At 36.6% G+C, this 20,124-nt stretch overlaps 1 protein-coding gene across 1 annotated transcript in view; it reads left to right on the top strand.

Moving 5' to 3' along the window:
• B3GLCT (beta 3-glucosyltransferase) overlaps positions 1-20,124 on the top strand; it is a 51,943-nt gene that overhangs the window by 14,314 nt on the left and 17,505 nt on the right. Inside the window, exons 4-8 of the mRNA XM_057385923.1 lie at positions 188-297; positions 9,958-10,034; positions 12,985-13,096; positions 15,509-15,645; positions 17,422-17,485. Of these exons, the coding sequence (XP_057241906.1) occupies positions 188-297; positions 9,958-10,034; positions 12,985-13,096; positions 15,509-15,645; positions 17,422-17,485 (500 nt within the window). The remainder of the gene's footprint in view (positions 1-187; positions 298-9,957; positions 10,035-12,984; positions 13,097-15,508; positions 15,646-17,421; positions 17,486-20,124) is intronic.

The raw sequence follows: 20,124 nt of genomic DNA, 5'->3' as shown, positions 1-20,124 counted from the left end.
GCTGGTTTGGATTTTTGTGTATGTGTTAAATTATGCCTTTTTACTATTTCTTGAAGTGTTTATATAATTAAAGAAATAGCTTGCTGTGTAGTAGATTCCCTCACACACCTTAGGTTCTTGCTAGGTTTGGAGCAAATCAGAGAATAACATCTTTTGTCTTTAAACCTTCTTATTTTCTTGTTTACAGAATTAAAAGAAATTGTATTTGTCATCCAGAGTCAAAGTAATTCTTTTCATTCCAAGAGAGCAGAAGATCTAAAAAGAGATATTTTGAAACAGGCTGTAGATCTTGGAAAGGTATGTTGAGATAACATAGAGTGCACCTTGTTACATATGCTGTTACCACATTTTACTAAAAATACTGGGGTTTGTTGTGCCTTTTCCAAATCCGTTCTATTTCTTTTGTTACTTAATGTGTGCTTATAAGAAAAATATTTCAGTGGCTATTTACTGATTGTATGCTGTGATTTATCCTACTTTTAATTTCAACTATCAGCCTTTCTGTGTAACAGCTGTTACTGTTTGGATGGTGTTGGATGCAAAAATGATGAGAAAGACTTGGAAGAAGGCAGTTTTTCAATACAACTGTAGTGTGTTTACAAAGAAAAAAAAGAAAAAAGATGCATTCTTTATGAAGTGGAAAACATAACAATTTAATTATTAGAATAATTTTAGGTGAGTATTTTAATACAGATGGTGAATGGGCTGAAATGTAGATTTTTGTCAGAATTTCATTGTGCAATTGTGACATCATAGCAGTAGAGAAGAAATGTGCGTGGACATTAAAATCCTAAGGATTCCCCACTTCCTGCAGCAACAGTCCTTCACACCTCTGTTACCCCTGTCCCTTCATGATGCAGTACCTTCCCCAACTCTTCTTGTTCCTCTGACAGCCCTCTGCAGACTGAGCACCCTGCCCTTGACCTGCTGGTGGGTCATGCTGACCTGAGACCTGTGTGTTGTACTTAACATTCTAATGTGAAATTTTATTTGTAAAGGCTAAGTCTAAAGAGAAGAGGTTTTTAAGAACTTACTTGAAAGTTCAATTTGCCTAAACAATGGTTTTCTTTGTCTTCTATAAAATCAAGAAAAATTTAAGAGTGGCATAGATCCCCTGATGCGAAATAGCTTGCTGTGAGGTTATTTAACCTATTTTTCATTTCCATGTTCTTAGTTGTAAAGGAAAAAGAAGTCTGATGTAAATTGTCTTGTAGTGCCTAAATCAGATTGCTGGATGTTTTAAGCTTCATTTATCCAAGCTTATCAAACCTGTTGTAATTAAATTCAGTCTAAATGCAATTTTTAATCCCATAATGGAATCAGTCATGTGAACAGCCTTAGTTCTTCAGAGTTCTGCTCTTTCAGAGTCCTCTTCAGAATTGAGACAAGTGTTCAGATACAATGTGTGCAGAGAGGATTATGGTGTGTCTCTGTTTGAGACAATGTTTTCAGAGAAAAAGGTTACAGAGTAAATGTTTCCTCTGAAGTGAAAAATTTGATAATTTTTTCCCACCAATATGAAATAGATGCCGGGCAAAAAGTGAAGAGCAAAAAAGTAGTTTATTAACAAAACACAGTACCCACAGGACACAGATAAAAAGTAACCATTAGATATTTAAAAGTCCAGGAATGCCTGCTGCTCCCTCCCGCTCGCCACGTGGTGGTGTGGAGAAAAGATGGCGGCTCCTGTCCCTGGGGAAAGAAACAAAAAGAGAAACCCAYGTGGCCGGTCCCGTAACAGTGGCAAAAACCTGGATTACAGTCCTTTCTTCCCTGTGGATGGAACAGAGGGCTTGGTGTGTGTTTCTGTTGCCGGCTTGACTTCTTCCGGAATCCAGGACGAGACGGGGCCGCACGGCTTTCTCTCCGCAAATCGCCAAATTGCTCCAGAGGCAGAATCACAGGAGCCTCAGAGTGAGTCTGTCCAGGGAAAGCTGCCGAAACTAATAAACCTGAGCTAGCTAAAACTGCAACAATGTAACTCCGCTGCACCCAGCGAGCAAAGACCTCCCGTGGTGCTGAGCGGAGCTGCAAAAGCAAAAGCTGAGCTCCGAAAGCTCAGGCTGCACGGCAGTGCCGGCTTTTTAAACTGCCCGAGCCGCCTTCCCCGCAGCTCCTGCTCCTTCTTCCGGCTTGCATTTAAAGGCACAAGCACCTTTTGGGCATACAAGCCAACGGGAATAGGAATACAGAACAGAATTGGCACAAAATCAACCCAAGACATGGTGTCAGTTGTTAAACCTAAGGATTTCAGTCGAGTTCTTTATATGAGCAATGAAAAGTTCAGTCAGTAGAAATACAAATGGTTTCAGTGAGGTGGGAATATAGGCATGTTTTGTGTGAGAGAGCTGAATTTTGTTGTAATTAGAGTTGTACCTGAAACTGACCTGCCTTCTAAAAAACTTTATTGCCTAGGTTAGGGGGTGCCTTTTTGGGAATGCTGAAATGGTGACGCTTTTCCAGTATTAACAGTTACTCCTTGAACAGCAGTCATGGTGTCTTAAGAGAAGCAGTGATGGGGATCCCATCCAAAATGCCATGACTGAAATTTGGGGAAAGGGGAAAGCCATCAATGTATAGGAAAAAATAAATGGGGCATAGTCAGCAGATACTTGGTATGTCTTGATTGTTTTAGTTGACTCACAATGCCACAATGAGGCATGACCCAGTAATGCTAATTATGGAGGTGGGACAGATCGTCTCTGCAACCCTGCATATCAACATTTGAAATTAGCATTTTTCTTTGCGTTATATACATATGAAGTTATTAGTTTCAGGCAAAAAAAAAGTTAAATCCTTGTGTTTTCAAGGACTACTGCTGTACAGAAACAAAGGACTGAATCATCAGGTTCACTCATATGTTTTTACAGGCCCGTGCAATAGATATTTAGTCCATAAGGTTTCATTAGTTATTTTCTGCTGGTTTAAAATGCAAGATGGATGATAGCTGCTAGGTTTGTGTTACTTCATTAAACTAGCATATCTGTCTCCGTTCAAAATTGATTAAGTCACTGACATTATTCTCTTCAAGTGACTTGACCATTTATTTTCATTTACTGTGTACTTAAGGCATTTTTTGAATTTGAAACCAATCTATAATTCTGGTCGCCAGTAGATGTCAGTATGCTGATCTTGCTCAAAAGCATTTTCAATAGTGATTTATTGAATATTAACCAAAACTCTTCAGTTAGGATTTAGATATTGCAAAAATTCCTGACAGTTTCTACCAATCTTCTTAATTTTCTGAGGTTCCTGAACATTTGACCTCTGTAAACTAGACCTGTGTAAGAAGCACGAAATAAGAATAAGGAAGCTGTTGGTAGCGTAAAATGGTAATATTTGGGATTATGCCCTTTCCATCTTAAAAAATTCAAAATCAGGATTATTTTTTGGCAATTACATTTAAAAAGAGTAAACAGGTAAAGTTTTAGATGTAGTTAGTGCTTTTTAATTGCCTGTGATTGTGACAGTGTTTAGAAGAAAAAAGTCTGTATTTCCCTAGGAAAACTGATATAGTAAAGTAGGAGTTTTTTTGCTTTGTGTCCTTGAGGGTTCTTATGTTGAACACCCTTGGCCAATTAAGAAACCAATAGTTTTTCCTAAAAGTCTAGATATTAAATGGGGTCCTATGTGTATTAACCAGAAGAACTATAGCAAATTAGTACTGTTCATTATGGAGTTAAAGCAAAAAGCCAAACCACCAAAATAAAAAGACAAAACACCAAAACAAAACACCAAACCAAGAATTTAAGAATATTTTAAAACTGATACCATGGAGTATTGGAAAATGAAAATGAGTATCACATTCTTCCATGTGAGTAACAGGTAATGTGAAGTATGAGTTCTGTTTTGTAGAAGCATTGTAACTCAAAATTTTACTGCTAGCCTTATTTTGTTTTGAGCAAAGTTCTGTATAAATGGTCTTTTCCAGCAATACAGTTGTGAAATGCTTCTAAACTCTCTTCTGTTGAAGGGTCAGGCACATTCAAAATAAAATCTTTTGAAAGTGTTCCAGGAAAAGTATACAAAAGCCTCTGCTTGTTTTGAAAATGTATTTCAGTGTTATCTTAAATCTCTTCAAGGTCGACTTGCAGGGCTTTACTCATTTGAGTGACTTTTGTTTTATCTTTGCTTTTCTCCAGCTGTTTTCCTCACTTTTTGTTTTATTTTTTTGATCTCTGATTTTCTAATATGCCCTTGCTTCTCATTTTGCAAAGGTTTTGGCATCCTTTTGACAATTGCTAGGCCTTGTTATCAGCAGAATTGATGTCTAGCTCATTAAGTGTTGAAACTGTAAAAGTTACTACTGTAGTGCTGGAAGGTGAACAGGATCATTTTCCTCTAATGGATGCTCAGCACATTTGAAGGAATTTGTAGAAGTCAGATGATTCTGCACTAATGAGATGTTTTAAATGTTTTAGTATTTATGAACGAGCTCCCCTCAGCCCTGCCTTACACATCATATACTATTTTTGTATAGCACCTTTCACCAGTCAAATATGTGGTAACTGTCTTGGCCTTTTTAATGCAGAAAATAGGTACTGTCACTTCACAGAGATGTCTTGTCATGTCAGGGAAAAATATATACAAAAAATTCCGAAGTTTAAAGTGCTTTAGGCTAAGTGTCTCTTCAGCTTCTTCTGCAGCAATCTCTGCATACTTAATAGGATTTGAACAAAACTGTTTTACTAGGGTATTTCTTTTCTTAGTAAAGAATAAGAGATTGCTATAAAGCTTCCTCCTCCACTGCTGTTGGCTATATTAAAATTGCTCAATCATCTTTGAGTAGAGTGCTCAAGTATACATGAGAGTATACAGGTTAAAATCAGTAGCTGCTGACAGTTGTTTTGTTTTTGTAACTTCTCCTGAGCATCTGTTCTAGTACTTGAAATACATTTACCAAATTTCTTGCCCTGTGGAAGCTTCTTTCTGCTCTGGTGTTCCTCCCCTTCATCCCTAGTTAAAGAAGGCACATTAGGTTTGCATTGTTGTGGGGAAGGAGCCTGCTCCCCTGTATCCCTGTTCGCTCAGGAGACGGCTGCCTTAAAGTTGCTGTCAGTGAAAGATGCTTCAGGCTTACTTGTCTGTGAATATAAAAATCTACTTCTCTAGCTGACTTTGGTGATATTAAAAGAATCAATTGAATCTCATAAATTGCTTAATTTCATTGTTTGAATCACAGAATCATTAAAGTTGGAAAAGATGTCCAAGATCATCAAGTCAAACTTTTGACTGAGTACTACCATGCCCAGTAAACCATACCACAAAGTATCACATCTGCTTGGTTTCTTGAGCATTTCCAGGGATGGTGACTCCACCACTTCTCTGGGGAGCCTGTTCAGTGTTTAAGCACTCTTTCATTGAAGAAATCTTTCCTAATATCCGACCTGAAATGTCTTTATGCGCTGATTGGGATTGAGAAAGATTTTGCTTTTAAGTAAAAACTTACTTTACCCACTATCAGCCGCAATACTAAAATCCTACCTTAAACACATTCTAAACAAAGGATCTTACTGAGATCAGTTGACAGCATAATTACAGTGGTTCGCCATTAGTACTTGCATTCATGATAATAGCTATGTGCTGTATACCACATCTGTCTTTTATATGATTGCATTAATTTAGAGTTCTTGTAAACTGTGAGCTGAGGAGGAAGTATTCCTTGCTGCTTTTTATCCACTCAAGGAAGAGCAAACAAATGGCACTTACTGCAATATATTGTTGTCATTCTACACTACTGTCTTATTATACTCGTCTGTGGAAGCATTTATTATAACAAGCACTCAAAACTTCTCCAGACTTTTTCCACATCTTTTTGTTTGTCTTGTTACAAAATAAGATTTAATTTGTGATGTTGGTGATCAGTAACTCTCAAAAGAACAGAACAGGGAAGATATGTGATATCTCAGGGGAAGATGGAGGATCCTAGCAGAGGAAAAAGAAAATTAGATGCAAACTAAATTAGTGATAACTTTCATAGTGAATAAGTTTTTTTCCTCCAAAACGACACTTGTTATTTAGTAAGTTCAAAGCCTTGGTTTTCAAAATTCAGACTACTGCTCAAACTAGATATTAGAGTGGTTTAAAAGGCAAGAAATTACATTATAATTTTATTAAATCCCAGTGTTTTTTGCTAGGTATTAAGCTTTATAACTACGCTAATCAATTTGACATGTGTCTATATCTCCAAATGTTACTCATGTCTCAGTAATTAGAAGAGTGACATTAGTTAGGCTTTTATATTGTTTAGTTTGAAAGGTCAACTTCGAAAGGTAGAGTTGACAGCTCTATCAGTAAGCACCTTATTGGGTACTCCAGACTTCATTTTGGTCTTTGAAAAATGTAGCTCAGTGTAGATTAAATTAGAACTACTCCCCTTTTTTTACTAATTGGGTGGTAGGGGCAGAACACATTATTAATTTGTTGGTGTACATATATATTTTGAGGAAAATATTTGTTTTCATTTTAGTAATTTCTTGATTTTTCTCATGTTCTGATCATATGAATTGTGGTCTCTTCAAGGTTGCAGCAAATTGTTGACACATTTTTTTCCTCTTGATGATGGAAAACATAGGCACGTTTATAATACAGTTTGATGTAGGTCCCTTGTTTGAACCAGTAGTCAAGGAAGATCTTGCAATGTCCCATCAATCTCTACTGATTTTCCAGTTGGGGGAAGTTCAGGCAGCATRTTAGAAATTGGCCATGTTATGATATGCTTAGTGAAATTTACTCCTACTATTGTTGAAAATAAGTAAAATACAAAATCAGTGACTGCCAGCATCTTTCCTACATTAAAAACATAAATCAATGATAATTAGTAGTGTTTTGAGGCAGGATATATTGTAGTGGAAAGCTTTGTCCGTTTTTTTCTTGGTTTTGGGGGATTTTTTGCTGTTGCCTATATTCTAAAGTTACAGTCAGGAACACTTCAAATTACTTTAAGTTTTAGTTATTTTTTCCATACAATTAGGCGAATGCTTGTATCTTTAATGTAAGATCATTTATTGACAGACTCTCACCCGGTACTTGCTCTGTGATTTGTGAAAGCAGGGTAACACCATGGCCTTTCACTGAACTCTCCAAAACGACACATAATATATTATGAAAACTAAGTTCTTTTTAAAAATTATAACCAGGCATCTGGGAGTAGTAGAAATCCTCTTTAATGAAAAATAATTCATTATACTTTATTACTTTAGGCTTCCTGAGGAGCAGAAGATTGTTGGAAACTGTGATTTATTGGCAAGATGGGTTTTGTTGTTGTGGGGGCTTTTTAAATCTTACTGTGGCCTTTCAGTACTTAAAGGGGACCTATAAAAGGTGGGAACAAACTTTCTAGTAGGGCCTGTAATGATAAGGAAAAGGGTAAAGTTATGAAACAAAAAGAGAGTAGATTCAGACTCTACATAAGGAAGAAATTTTTTTATGGCAAGGTTGGTGAAACACTGACAGTTTGCCCAGAGAGGTGTTGATGTCCCATCCCTGGAAACATTCAAGGTTGTTTTGGTCAGGATTCTGAGCAGCCTGATGTAGTTGAAGACATCCCTGCTTGTTGAAGGGGGTTGCACTAGATGAGCTTTAAAGGTCCATTACAAATCATACTATTCTATGATTCTATGGATGGAGCCTAAAGGGAGAAATAGAGCAAGGATCTAAAAGGACAGGACAACTTTGGAGAAGCTCCTAAATAACTGATGTGTTAAACAGAAGCAAAGTTCTTTTGTTACAGTTGTATTGTAAAGTAGTACTTTAAAGCGTCCATGGGTTTTATTTGAATGATATTGAAATAATATTTTGTCCTGGATTCTTGGACATGAGGCTCTGATAAAATTGATACTTATGTCTTTAAAACATGAAAAACATTTGAAATATGTATTTTAATTTTCAATATTTAAGCAAATTGTTAGAATACAGGGAAGATAGTGTGTTTGGTGTAATGTTGAGCTAGTAATTCCCACTGAATTATCTGACCCCCTGGGCTTAGAGGTAGAAGATTTGCTATTACTTTCCTTTTCTGTTGCTATTGCTATTACTTTATTTTAGAAATCCTTCAGGATGTCTACAGAATTGGCATGTTTGTGAAAATAAAGCTGTAGGGAGACTTCAGTATGTATTCCACAGCTCTACTTTGTCAAAGTAGTCGTAAGAGATGACTGTAAGAATTTGGCTTATTTAACCTCCCAAGGGAAGACTGAGAAGGTAGGCTAGCTCTGAGGGTGTCTTTGGATTGATTACTGAAAAGAAGATAAGAGAGCAGGGGAAATGTTAAGTGCTTGTAGGGTAAATAGGAATAGGAAAACGTTTCTAATTCTGGAGCTGTGCAGTTCAGCAGCAGTGCTCAGGGTTTAAGATGCCCACTCCTGTCCCCTGGCTCTGGGCTTTGTGGGGCAGTTTAACAAGCAACAAGTTTTACAAAGCACAGGGGTGTGTGGACAGGATACCTGCAGGTAGCAGCACACTGGGCTCATTATTAGCAAATTCCTATAGACTACTGATCTCTAAGGTGTTCCAAGATTGCTTTTTGCTCTGCTCAGGTGACTCAGTAATGTAACAATGAACACATTACTGTTGTGTTTTGCATTTCACCACAGTTCTGCATCTGTTTCTGTGTCGTACTTGCAATGTCATGTCACACAAGACATGTAATTAGTAGTGCTGAGCAAGATGTAGTTTGAATTATGTTATAATAAAGCAGGTTCTCACAAAACTATACACATAGGGCAAGGTTTGGTTATGCTTAGATGAAATTCAGTTAACTACTTTGTAAGAAACTAAAGCAAACACAGGTCTGCTAGTGGATCATAAAGGAATGTGACCTAGCTGTCGCCTGGAAATCCCATTTAGGTTGAGCGTGATCTCTGCCATCCTGGGTGCTTACAGTAGCTCATTTTGGCCTTGTAGTCTATGAAACCTTACAACTTTTCTTTGGTTTTACACGGTACAATTTTGTTCTCTAGAAATTGCACATTTCTCATACAGAAATTGGTTAATATGAAACTGCATGCGATGCAGAAAGAATACAAACATTTGTTTCAGGTTAGCAATTCCATTAATTAGTTCTTAATTCTTTTATTCTGAATTATGTTTTCTTTATTAGATATGCTATTCCTTTAAGTTTTTACATGTTAATGAAGAGAACTTTCAATATGTAGCTTCAAGAACCACAGCTGGATTTCAGTTTTCTCAATGATTTGCTGTGACATTGATTGTGTGGCTAGCATCTTCATACTACAACTTGCATAAGAAATATTAAATGATTTTAAGTTAAAAATGAGCCTGTGTGAGACTGTGTCTTTGGAATTGGTTTGACTCTGTGGATTTAAACCCTTTATTCACAATTAGCTTTTGTTTGTGTAGCRTTTGCAGTTGTAATCTGTGGCAGGTATTGCTGATTTCATGTGCTTATAGAATAGGTGGTAGCTTGGAGTAAAAATGTCTTACACAGTATTTCTGACCACAAGCAATTCCATTTTTTTATTTTGCCCTTTAAAGTAATCTCAGTTGTGAAAGTGGAGAGGGTAGAGTTTCCAGTCTTCAAAAGTGATGAAATTGTTTTATTTAGGTTGTAAGATACTTTACTTGTGTCATATGTAACATGTTGACGTATGTGAAAACACATGTGCTTTGTAACTGTGGAAAGTTAGTTTCAAGAAAGAATAACCAGTGAATGCAGTAGAGGCCATGGATGCATTTGTAGGAGAGTTTTATGAATTGCAGAGAGACAGTGCCTAAGATACATATCATTACCTTGACTGCGTGTGCCCTTCCACTGCTCAAAGCTGACACCAAGTACATTTTGCCTCATTATTAATTAATTCTTCAGGGCTACTTGCTGGTCAAAAACAATGAAAGCTAAGTAGTCATTCCAGGATACTTTTTTAAAGATTAATTGATATTTAGGAAAAAGGTACATATAATTCAAGTTTAATGGGAATATTTTTATTTTTCTTAAAGGAATTGCCTACAGTTCTGCTTATTCATCAGATCGACAGGCATGAAGGTGCATGGACAATATTGCCATTAATGAGAGAGTAAGTGTAATGAATGCCAGTTATTTTCAGAAGTTTTTGTAACCAAGATTATATATATTAGTTACTCAGACTTCTTTTTTTCTGAAGCAAAGTTTTTTAATGAGAGTTGCAACCTTATCTTTTAACTTTCTTGCTGTATTTTTTTTTATTTTACAAAGCAATTTTCTGATAAACTTTAATAAACCAGAGAAACCTATTTTAAGTAAATGGACAATAATAATAGAATTTAACTGAGCAATTACCTTCTTCAAATAATATTTTAAAATTATTAGGGAAGTAAACTAGTCTAAATAAACAGCATTCTTGAATGTGTGTTTTTCTATTTGGTCCCCAGTTTTTACTGGGGGTGTAATGTGAGGTATTGAGAACTTTTGATTTTCAGATTATTTGACTGAATGAAGTGGATGAATGCTTTTTTTGAAAAAAACAGTAGATCATAATACCTTTTCGGGGTTTCTCTCTGTTGTTGCTTATAGTATTTGTAAGACGTGGTATGTCTCTCTGGTGAGAAGTTGTACGTTTCAGCATCTTTTTAGATGCTGATGTGGCCAATTTTCATATCACTATGATCAGAAAAGATAAGTAGTCTCAAATATCTTTTCTTCTTGGCTTATCCAGATGGCTCCAAGGAAGACATGCTGCATTTTCATGGTAGTATCTTGCAATGATAAGAAGGAAACAGTGATTTTGTTTAGAAATCCTGAACCTATATGGTACTGAAGACTATCTTTTGCCTGAAGCTTGTATTGAAATCTGCAGCCTCTTGAGGTTTAATTTAGTTAATATAATTTATTAGACTTATTCAGGGTGAGGTTTTTACATCAGAGTGGTTGCAGGACAGGATACTTTTCCTTCTGTATTCCATTGCTTTGTGTGTAGAAACATGAAGGTAGTGCTTGTACAGTGGCTGTCTTTGAGATATATGTAAACTGTGAAAAATAGCAAAAGAGATTTGAAGTAAATTGAAAAACTGGAAGATGATGTTCCAACTATCAATCATCTTTCTTTTTCTCCCTGCTTAGCTCCTGTTTCAATGACCTCATGGTTCCTCTTCTGAATTATTTATGTCCTGGTGACAGTGTTTTACAGATACAGCTCTTGTAAGACAGCAGACTAAAATAAAAAAATACAAATGCTCATTTGTGCGAGAAAACAGAAGAAAATTCTGTAGAAATCAGAACAAGAATTTAAAGTAGAGGATTTCCATCTTGAGGTTTCTAAAGTTTTCTTGTGCGTACTGTTTCACTCAGTACTTTTGGCAAATGAAGATGTGGAGTAGTTTAGAAGTACATTGATGTTTTGAAGCTTTTATTGTTTTGCTTTCTCAATGGACAAAAGAAGAAGGGAGTTCAGCCCATTCTGCAACAGCTGATGATACTTTTAAGTGCAATATAAGATGCATCTGAATCAGAAAACTGCTTTCAAAAGAATAGCTTTTCTCAGTCCTGTAGCTGTCAGCATTTTTAAGGAGGTCTCTAAGCAGTTATGAAAATTCTTAATTCTTAGTTCTTGGGCACAGGTTAAGTTGGACAAAATATGTGATTTCAGAAGATGCAATCAGTGTATGTCTTATGACACAGTATCTTTACTGTGCCCAGAATGCTTGCTACATTTTTTTCTCAGTAACCATGTTCATTCAGCAGCGAATGAAAAAAAATATCCAAAACACTTTTAAAAAAATTATCCAAAACACTATCTTATCTGTGTATTTCCTATGGCTCCTTGCAATCTGAACTCCAAACTTGCATGCCCTGTGCTCTCCGTTAGACTCTCTTGGAGACCTGAAGTACTTAGCCCTGGGAATCATGTTTCTCCAGCAATAGCTAAATGAGCTGATCATTATTTTTGTGAGCTTATGTGTTCTGTATTCACAAGGTGTAGTAACTCTTTTTGTGGGGGTCATTTTTGTGTTTGCCCTTCCCCCACCTGCTTTCATGTAAATCCAGACATTTCTGTCTTGAAGTTCTAACTTTAGAGCACTAAAGTATGAGAGAGCAACCTGCAGTCTTCACAGGGCATTAAATACTGTACATATTTTAAAACATGAGGTGTATCTGATACCCCTTCTGTACTTGTCTGRCAAGTTTTAGAGAGGACAGCTAGGAAGGTTTTTCCCCATTTGATTGTATCTTGCTTGCTTGGCTGAATGGCAGAGAGTTGCCTGTATTTCAGTGTTGACTATGCACCAAGCATATGCTTTTATGACCTAAAGGGATGAACGGGATCATGAGTTCTTCTGGCTCCTGTAGTGTAGTAGATTAAGTGTCTTAAGCAGAAAGTGATATGTAGTCAAATATTGTTGCAAGTCACAGAGGAAATGTAGCTTAACAGGAAGAGGACTGTGAAGAAAATTATTTCTACCCCAGTCTGCACAATAACTTGCCCCAGATGAAGAAAGACTGAGCTAGTTTAACAGCTGGCAACCATCTAGCTTCTAGCATATAATTAAAATATCTGCAGAGGCAGGCATCACTTTTTCTAGCTTAAGTATTTCTCAGACAATGCAATGGCTTTTAAAGTGGGTTTTGGTTTGTTGTTTTTTTTTTTTGTAGGCAAACATCATTCTTTAAAATATAAATGATCCAATCAAGCTTTTTTACTTACTTTTGATGGCTTACTTTTTTTTGCTGTTTCTTTTCACTGCTGATTTGGTCAGTAGAAAATGTAGAGAAAGCAAACTGTGATGTTCATAGGCAATAGTTTTCTTATTCCTCTAGTCAGATGATTGTTTTAATTGAATCAATATAAAAGCCATGCAAAGGAAACTGGACGAATAAAGATTGTGGGTTTGTRGTTCTTTGCTGTATAATTCTAAATCAGTAGTAAAATTTTCTGCTTCAGTGTAAATGAATAATTGATGGCAAACTACTTATATTTAGGGAATGTGCCTTGAATTTTTCATTTTGTTCATAAATCACTTATTTGGTAAAATATTTATTTCGTTTTTTAGCTTCTCTGTTACCCATGGTAGCAACTCCTCATGGATTTTCTTCTGTGAAGAAGATACAAGAATACAAGTCATCAAGCTGCTAGAAACACTCAGAAGATTTGAAAAGTCTAAGGTGAAATACTTAGATATTTGATTTTTTTTTAGCGTCATTGAGTGAGTTTTTCCAAATGTTGGAAAAACAGGGGAAATGTTGTCTTAAAACAGGGGCATAGATTTTGGTTGCTAAAGCTGAAGCAAGGTATTTAACATTAAGCAGTACAAATGCTTGTCTAGCTGTTGAAAAGCTGCTAAAATTGAGCAGAGAAAGCGTTTTTTTTTCTGTGAATAGCCTGAAAATGATGTACCATCAACAAAAAGATTAATATAGTCTGTTTTCTGGTCCCTTCTCCCTGTTTTTCTGTCTGTTATCAATTCTGATTGTCATCAGATGGAATAACTGATGTAAGTTGGTCTCTGATGTAAAATAGTAGGGTTTTTTACTTTCATTCTGTTTCTGAACTGCCTTGATGGTAAATTTTCTGTACCTTTTGAAAAAGAAACACCATCAAAATCTTGCAGAACAAAATAGAAGGACAGTCACCGAGGAGCAAAGCAAATTTGGCAAGGCATCTGACAGGAAAGGTGTTAATATTTAAAATTTTCAGAAAAAAAAAAAAAAAATCACTTCGATGCCAGTCCTTTGCCTGCAATAAAAGAAGCCAAAATACCCTGTGTGAAATATGTTTTGCTTCTTTATTGTAATTCTGCTTCAGGACTCACTTTACTTCTTTTGCCAGGCACGTGGCCTTATGTTGTTTTCTCACAATTCTTTCATAAAATGCTACTGCTACTACTACTACTAATAATAATAATTCAGAGATCTTACCTTTTTAAACACTTGGTCTTCAAAATGATCCAAAAGTTATTTGAAATGTTATTTTTTTCTGTTTCTGAAACAACAATTTGTAATTAATATTTTCAGAATAGAAACATGAACATTTTTGTTCTAGATGCTGCCCTTTTGCTAATTTTAGTCTCTCCTTTACATTACATACAGATTCTAATAAAAYAACAAATTACAGTCCAACCTGCAATAAAAGGAAAATAAACCATTTTGCTTTTGTACATAGTAATTGTCMTCTTAGTGTAACAATCCATACCTAATTCCTTATATACATAGTAGTAGTCCTTATATATACATAGTAGTCCATCAGTCATAAAATTTAAGGTTGGTTATATCAGAATAAGCTAATTGGTTATTCATTTTAAGGTCTCAGCAGTCTGCATAATCAAAGGTTGGTATACATTTATCCCTTTAAGAGGTCTGCAATGGGCATGTGAATTGTTGATGAATCTGCAGCTTTAGAGATTAGTGACAGATACAAATGTATTGAGTGTAATATTGAGTGAAAATGGATGTTTCAAAGGCTTGAAAGAGACTGTGTAGGAATGTTAAGGGATAACCAAGGACATTACTGACTGTAGTAAAACTGAGAAACAGTGAGGAATGTCTTATTTAGATAATGACTCAAGGCATCAGGAAACATTTTTCTGTTGTGGAAATGAATTAACATTGACCCAAAGAGGCGGTGAAGTTGCATTCCTTGGAGTTAAGTCACAAGCATTTGGGACATGGTCCTGAGCATTCTCTTTTGTAGCTGGACCTGCCTGAGCAGGGAAAGATAGACCAGGTGATCCCTAAAGGTCCCTTCCAATCCCAATCCCTCTTTGATTCTGTGTTTCAACAGCAGATATTGATTCAAACTGTGCTTTTGTAGTGGAAGATGGCAGAAAGATGTGTGCACAGTTAAACCAAATTGTGTGTGCCCCTTCTGTTCCTGTCATCCTGAAGGGTGATAGAATAGAGCCTCAAGGAAGTCCAGAATGAGTAACCCATGTGGATGGGCAGCAAGGATGTAAAGCTGTTGGTACCTACAGGGTATAAAAGATCTGTCTAAAGGAGAGAATCCAAACAACTTGTAAAATGTTGTAGTAAGACACAGTGAGGGTGTTACAATTGAAATTGCTTTTAAGTTCTCTAGTGTAGAAACGGCCAGATGGATGGAAATTCAAAACTGATATATATGAAATTCCTGAATGCAGTGCTCTTATGTGTCTAGTCTAGAGAGCAGTCAGTCAAACACTGGAATAGAGATATTGTGGAATGTATTCAAGACATGACTGGACAGAGTCCTGTCCAGCCTACACTGGGTGATCTTGCTTTAGCAGGGGAATTGGTCTAGATGATCTCAAGAGGCCTCTCCCAGTCTAAGCCCTTCTATGATGCTGGGATTCAGTGTTCTGTGAACAAGTGGAAACCAGGGTGTGTTCTGGAATTTGAAAATGCAGCCTGTATTTGATTTCAGAGAGCTACCTTTAGTTTCATTTCTTGCCAAYTACAAATTTTGTCCAGATTATTTATTGTGAACTATATGCTTCCCTTGTTTTTGTTTTCAGGTTTGCTTTATTCAGCGTGAAAGCAGTCATCATCTTCACTAAAAGGATGTTGTAGCTGAACAAAATTGTTTCCTATATTCCTTTACAGGAGTGGTTTTTAGGTAAAGCATTATATGATGAAGAATCTACAATAATTCACCATTATGCCTTTGCTGAAAATCCTACAGTCTTTAAATTTCCAGATTTTGCTGCTGGTTGGGCTCTTAGCATTCCACTTGTTAACAAGTAAGAATTTAATTTTTAATCATGTCCTGTTTATTCTTCACTATTCTACACATTCGAAGCATAATTATTATAAACACTTCAGAATTCATTAGTAGACAAGAGGAGAGAAATAGATTTCTGTATCATTGCTGTGCATGTGCTTTATTTTGTTTCACTCTGCCTACATCAACTAGCTAATAGTTGTCCTGTACTAGTTGTTCAATTAGTTCAATACCATCTTGTAATTTTAAAAATGCATTTTCCCCCTGACACTGGTGTTACTGTCTTAGAGTGAYTGCATTGCCCTCTAAAAGTATACATGCTGTACAGACAAACTAGATATTTATTTCCTATTAGATGTTTAGATGCTTTAAATGAGATTTGAAAAGTTCATAGATTTCAGAAGCTGAATGCATTTTACCATAGCAAGAATTGATGTTCTCATAAATTGAAAGTCYCTAAATACTATGCTTTGAAATACACAAAAAGGGAATATTGTCTGTAGTTTGAGATGCTGATCAATACTGAGCTTCAAATGCACTTCTGCTTTTGATCTGTTGAAAATGTTATGCGAGACTCTCCATCTTCTTCAGGTGAGAACTTTCTTCTTGGGCACGAAGAATGTATCAATTTATGTGTGTGCTGAAAATTATTAATGTTAACATCACGGCACTGCTCAGATATTARATTGTCTTGGTTTGAAAGACAGGTGTTTACCAATGAAGGCAGGGACCCTCCTTGGAGTGGTGGATATGACCCCCCTTCCCTCCGAATTATTATGGCTTTGAAAATCATGGGCTTTCAGGCAAGAATATGGGTAAAAGGGAATAACAGTTTTTACTAATGTGTGTAACAAGGTGAAACAAGTAACAATAACAATAGCAACAACCAGCCCAGTCACAAACCCAGTGACAGCCTCACACAGAGATACACCCTCCCCTTTAGTGCAGTTACAGTCCCAGTCAGCAGGGGCGCTGTTGGCTCCTGGCCGGTAAGGGCGGGTGCGATGATTCCCCAGTGGCTGCAGGGGGCACTGTGGCGTTGGTCCCGGCTGGTTCAGATCTCCCATGTGGCCAACGGTGGACACAAAATGGCAGAGATGGATGAAGAAAAGTTCCTCTGCAAACTCACAGTGAAAACGCCTATCTTGGTGCTTCTCTGGACAGCAAGAAACCCTGGGACAGCAAAGAGACGAGCAGAATCCCATGGCTGCGAGACGGGATGGAGCAGGACTCAACCCCTGATGCTGGAATCTCAGGGGGTCCCCGGCAAGGCACAGGGGAGAAGATCACAGTGCAGCAAACAGGAACCAATGAGTGGAGATGCTGGGCTCTGCAGAAAAGGGCAGGCGAGCTCTCCCCCGCAGGTAGCAGGTCGACCTCCTTCTCTGAGCCAAGCAAGGCAGGAAGTGAAGTTACCCCCCACCACACACACACCCATCCCCTAACCCAGTACTTAGCAAGATCGTTTGGGTGGGGCATAGGTCTTATTGTCTTTACTAATCGCCCAGGCATCAAAAGGATGACCTGGTAATGAGTGTATCCCAGCAACAAAATGGGAATGAAAAATTCCCAAAGAAAGGAAACAAAAGGAGAAACCTTCACCCACAATGCAAACAAAAAAAGGGATTTATATGATAAATGTAGGTTACTTCTTGAGGCAATACATACAGAAATGTGATTTATTATTCTTCCCCTTATAAGATGGTCAGTAATACCAGCCACGCTTTGCTGCATGGAGTAGTGATTGATTTTTTAAAATGTTTTTGATTAAGTTTCTTCATCTCTAATTGTATAGGCTTGCAAAGAAATTGAAGAGTGAACCACTCAAGTCAGACTTTACAATAGATTTAAAACATGAGGTAAGCAGTGGTGTGATGAAAGAAAAAATTGTCTCCAAGTTATGTATTTGAATGGTGTTAAATCCTAATGGAAATAAGAGATTATTCTTAAACATTGCAAAAAAATTTGACTGCAATGGCATATTAGACTTATTTTCCTTCCTTTAGAGTATTGTCATACTTTAAAATGATACTTTAAACATAGAAAAATTCATTAAAAAGCTTGCATTTATATATGAATGCATAAAGGATTGTATACTAAGATAGCTTCTAAGGATTGCTGTGTAAGGAGAGGAGAGATTTCCAATTCATGGAGCATGAGCTGAGATGAGAAGTGTCTTGACACTAGCCAGCCTCACTCACTTTCTGCATCAGATTCTCAGCTAAATATTTAATATTAAATGCACTGAGGAACCTATTGTGTGAGCAATCAGTGCTGCAACTTGCAGCATGGAAGTCTGGAAGGACTATTTTTTATCTCTGATATGCAGCAGTTTCAAAAGGTGGCACAAGTTATTTCAGACAGTAAGTGAACTGACTCATGAAATGAACTTGAGAAGGAGGCTCTAAAATAGTACCTGTTCTACTTTTTTGGAAGCTTTTTTTTTTTTTATTTTTACTGTATTTAAAATGTTTATCCCATCTAGGGTTTTGTACTGTCACCAAAGTGAGCTTCTGAACTAGGGGTGGAAGAGTGGGATGAATCTGGAACAAACTTCTGGCCTGAAATAAGAATATTATTAAGATTAAGGAAGAAGAAGAAAATGAAAGTTAGAGCAAGATTAAGATTTTGGCCTGAAATTATGGGTGACACTGAAATAGTTTTAACTGTTTTAAAACTCCTGAGAGTCATCAATGAACTGTGATTCTGGTCCTGAAAAAAATCAAAAAACACCTTTACATAAAACTACTGCTCCTTTTCCAGATCTTGTAATGATCATAAACCTCCTCATTTAAAACATGAATCTATTGTTCATTTATGGATTTGTAGCATATTTAAATGAATTTGGTCTTGTGCAAAACCATTCTTTTATGTAGTTTCCCTTCCTTGACTGATCTATTTCTCAAAAACAATTGTATCCCTCTCAGCTTTCATTATGCTATTTAAAACAAGACAGGAAGCTGTTTTTTTCCCTCTTGTTAATTCTTAATCTAAGACCTTGGGTTTCACAATGTCATTTCATTTTAGTTTGGTTTTTTTTAAGACTAAATCATTCATATATTTCCCATATTTCAGTCTACCTCAGCACTAAAAAGTCTCTAAACATATTGTCATAAAAAAAGATTGTTAAGAGACATTCCATGTATGTGCCACAGATTGCTTAATAAAAAACAATTGATCACTCAACCAACAAAATTACTTCCATCCTCTTATTTCTCTGTTAGCAGGTCTTTGCATATGTTTAATTTTAAATTTGTTGCCACTGATAACCTGCTTCAGCCCTGTAGTTATTCTTTCTGCAGTCTCATGTCTCCCTAGAGGCAGCTTCATTCTCTCTTATTTATTTAATATATCACCATCTCTCCACCTTAAATCATTTCAATGTCTATGTTCTTCTAGTGTGAATCAAGACTGTCAAGAAATCAAAGGATATAATCAGTGCGGTGGCCCTAGCTGATTTTACAGCTGTGTATGGGGGCTGGGCTTGGACTTAGTGGGGGCACGGACTAGCTGACGCAGCCAGCCATGGCGGTGAACAGCATTGGTCAAGTGAAACTAAATAACCAATTAGAGCGGAGATCATGGTGCATGGACATTGGAAGCTGCCTGGCCATGTGATTGGCTGAGGCATGTGTGATTGGTGTAACTGCATGTGTGGGAGATAAGAAAAGTGTATATAACTCATGCTAGTTTGCTGGTAAGGGGAGTTAATAAAGAAGAACCTGCACCTGCTTCCCTCAGAGTTTGCGTCGTCTTTCCTGTGGGGCATGGCAAATCTGTTATTTTAAATGATTGTGTATAATGTTTAAATTTTTAAGAAATATTTTAGTTTGACAGTTTAGACGTATGGCTCTAGTCTTTGATATTTTATGGTGCTCTGCATCCTTTTTATTATGTATGTTTGTGTTACCTTATTCCCAAGTCACTATTTCTTATGTCCATAACATTTATATCACTTCCTTATCTTGCAGACATGGTATTTTTGTCATGCTGCTGCTCACTCGCAGGTTGTTGCTTAGACTTTTTGTAACTGTACAACATACAGCAATATTCCCTGATGCCTATTCAAATCTGGAATTGAATAACAGATTTTTTTGGTACATCTAACATTAGATTTGAGCTAGGATTAAGATTATTTTTGTCCTTTTATTTTAGTGTCATCCTCTGCTACAACCCAAAATGTCCCTCTAAACTCGCTTCTGAAATAAAACAGCTTCACACAATTCTAAGGCTTTGTATTGAAAATTCGTTTAAAATTATTAAAATATTAAAATATTAGAACAAATTGTCAAATATCCTTTGTGGTCTAGGAGCATTACTTCTTAGTTGGTTCATGTGATAGACATCAATTCTGAATAGCTGAATTCTGAAATAATACTGGGGTCAATTGGTTAAGGGATCCAGTAGCACAAGTACTGTTCTCTATCCTTCCAGTTGCAGGGAATGACGAGGGAAGAAACAGGAAGAACAATATCTGGCTCTGAGCATGGTGCCACCA

Source organism: Malurus melanocephalus, unplaced genomic scaffold (assembly GCF_030028575.1).
Source record: "Malurus melanocephalus ecotype Western Australia unplaced genomic scaffold, MMel_1.1 scaffold_888, whole genome shotgun sequence".
Taxonomy (NCBI): domain Eukaryota; kingdom Metazoa; phylum Chordata; class Aves; order Passeriformes; family Maluridae; genus Malurus; species Malurus melanocephalus.
Note: the sequence above shows the minus strand (reverse complement) of the source record. Positions and strands in the feature narration are given on the sequence as shown.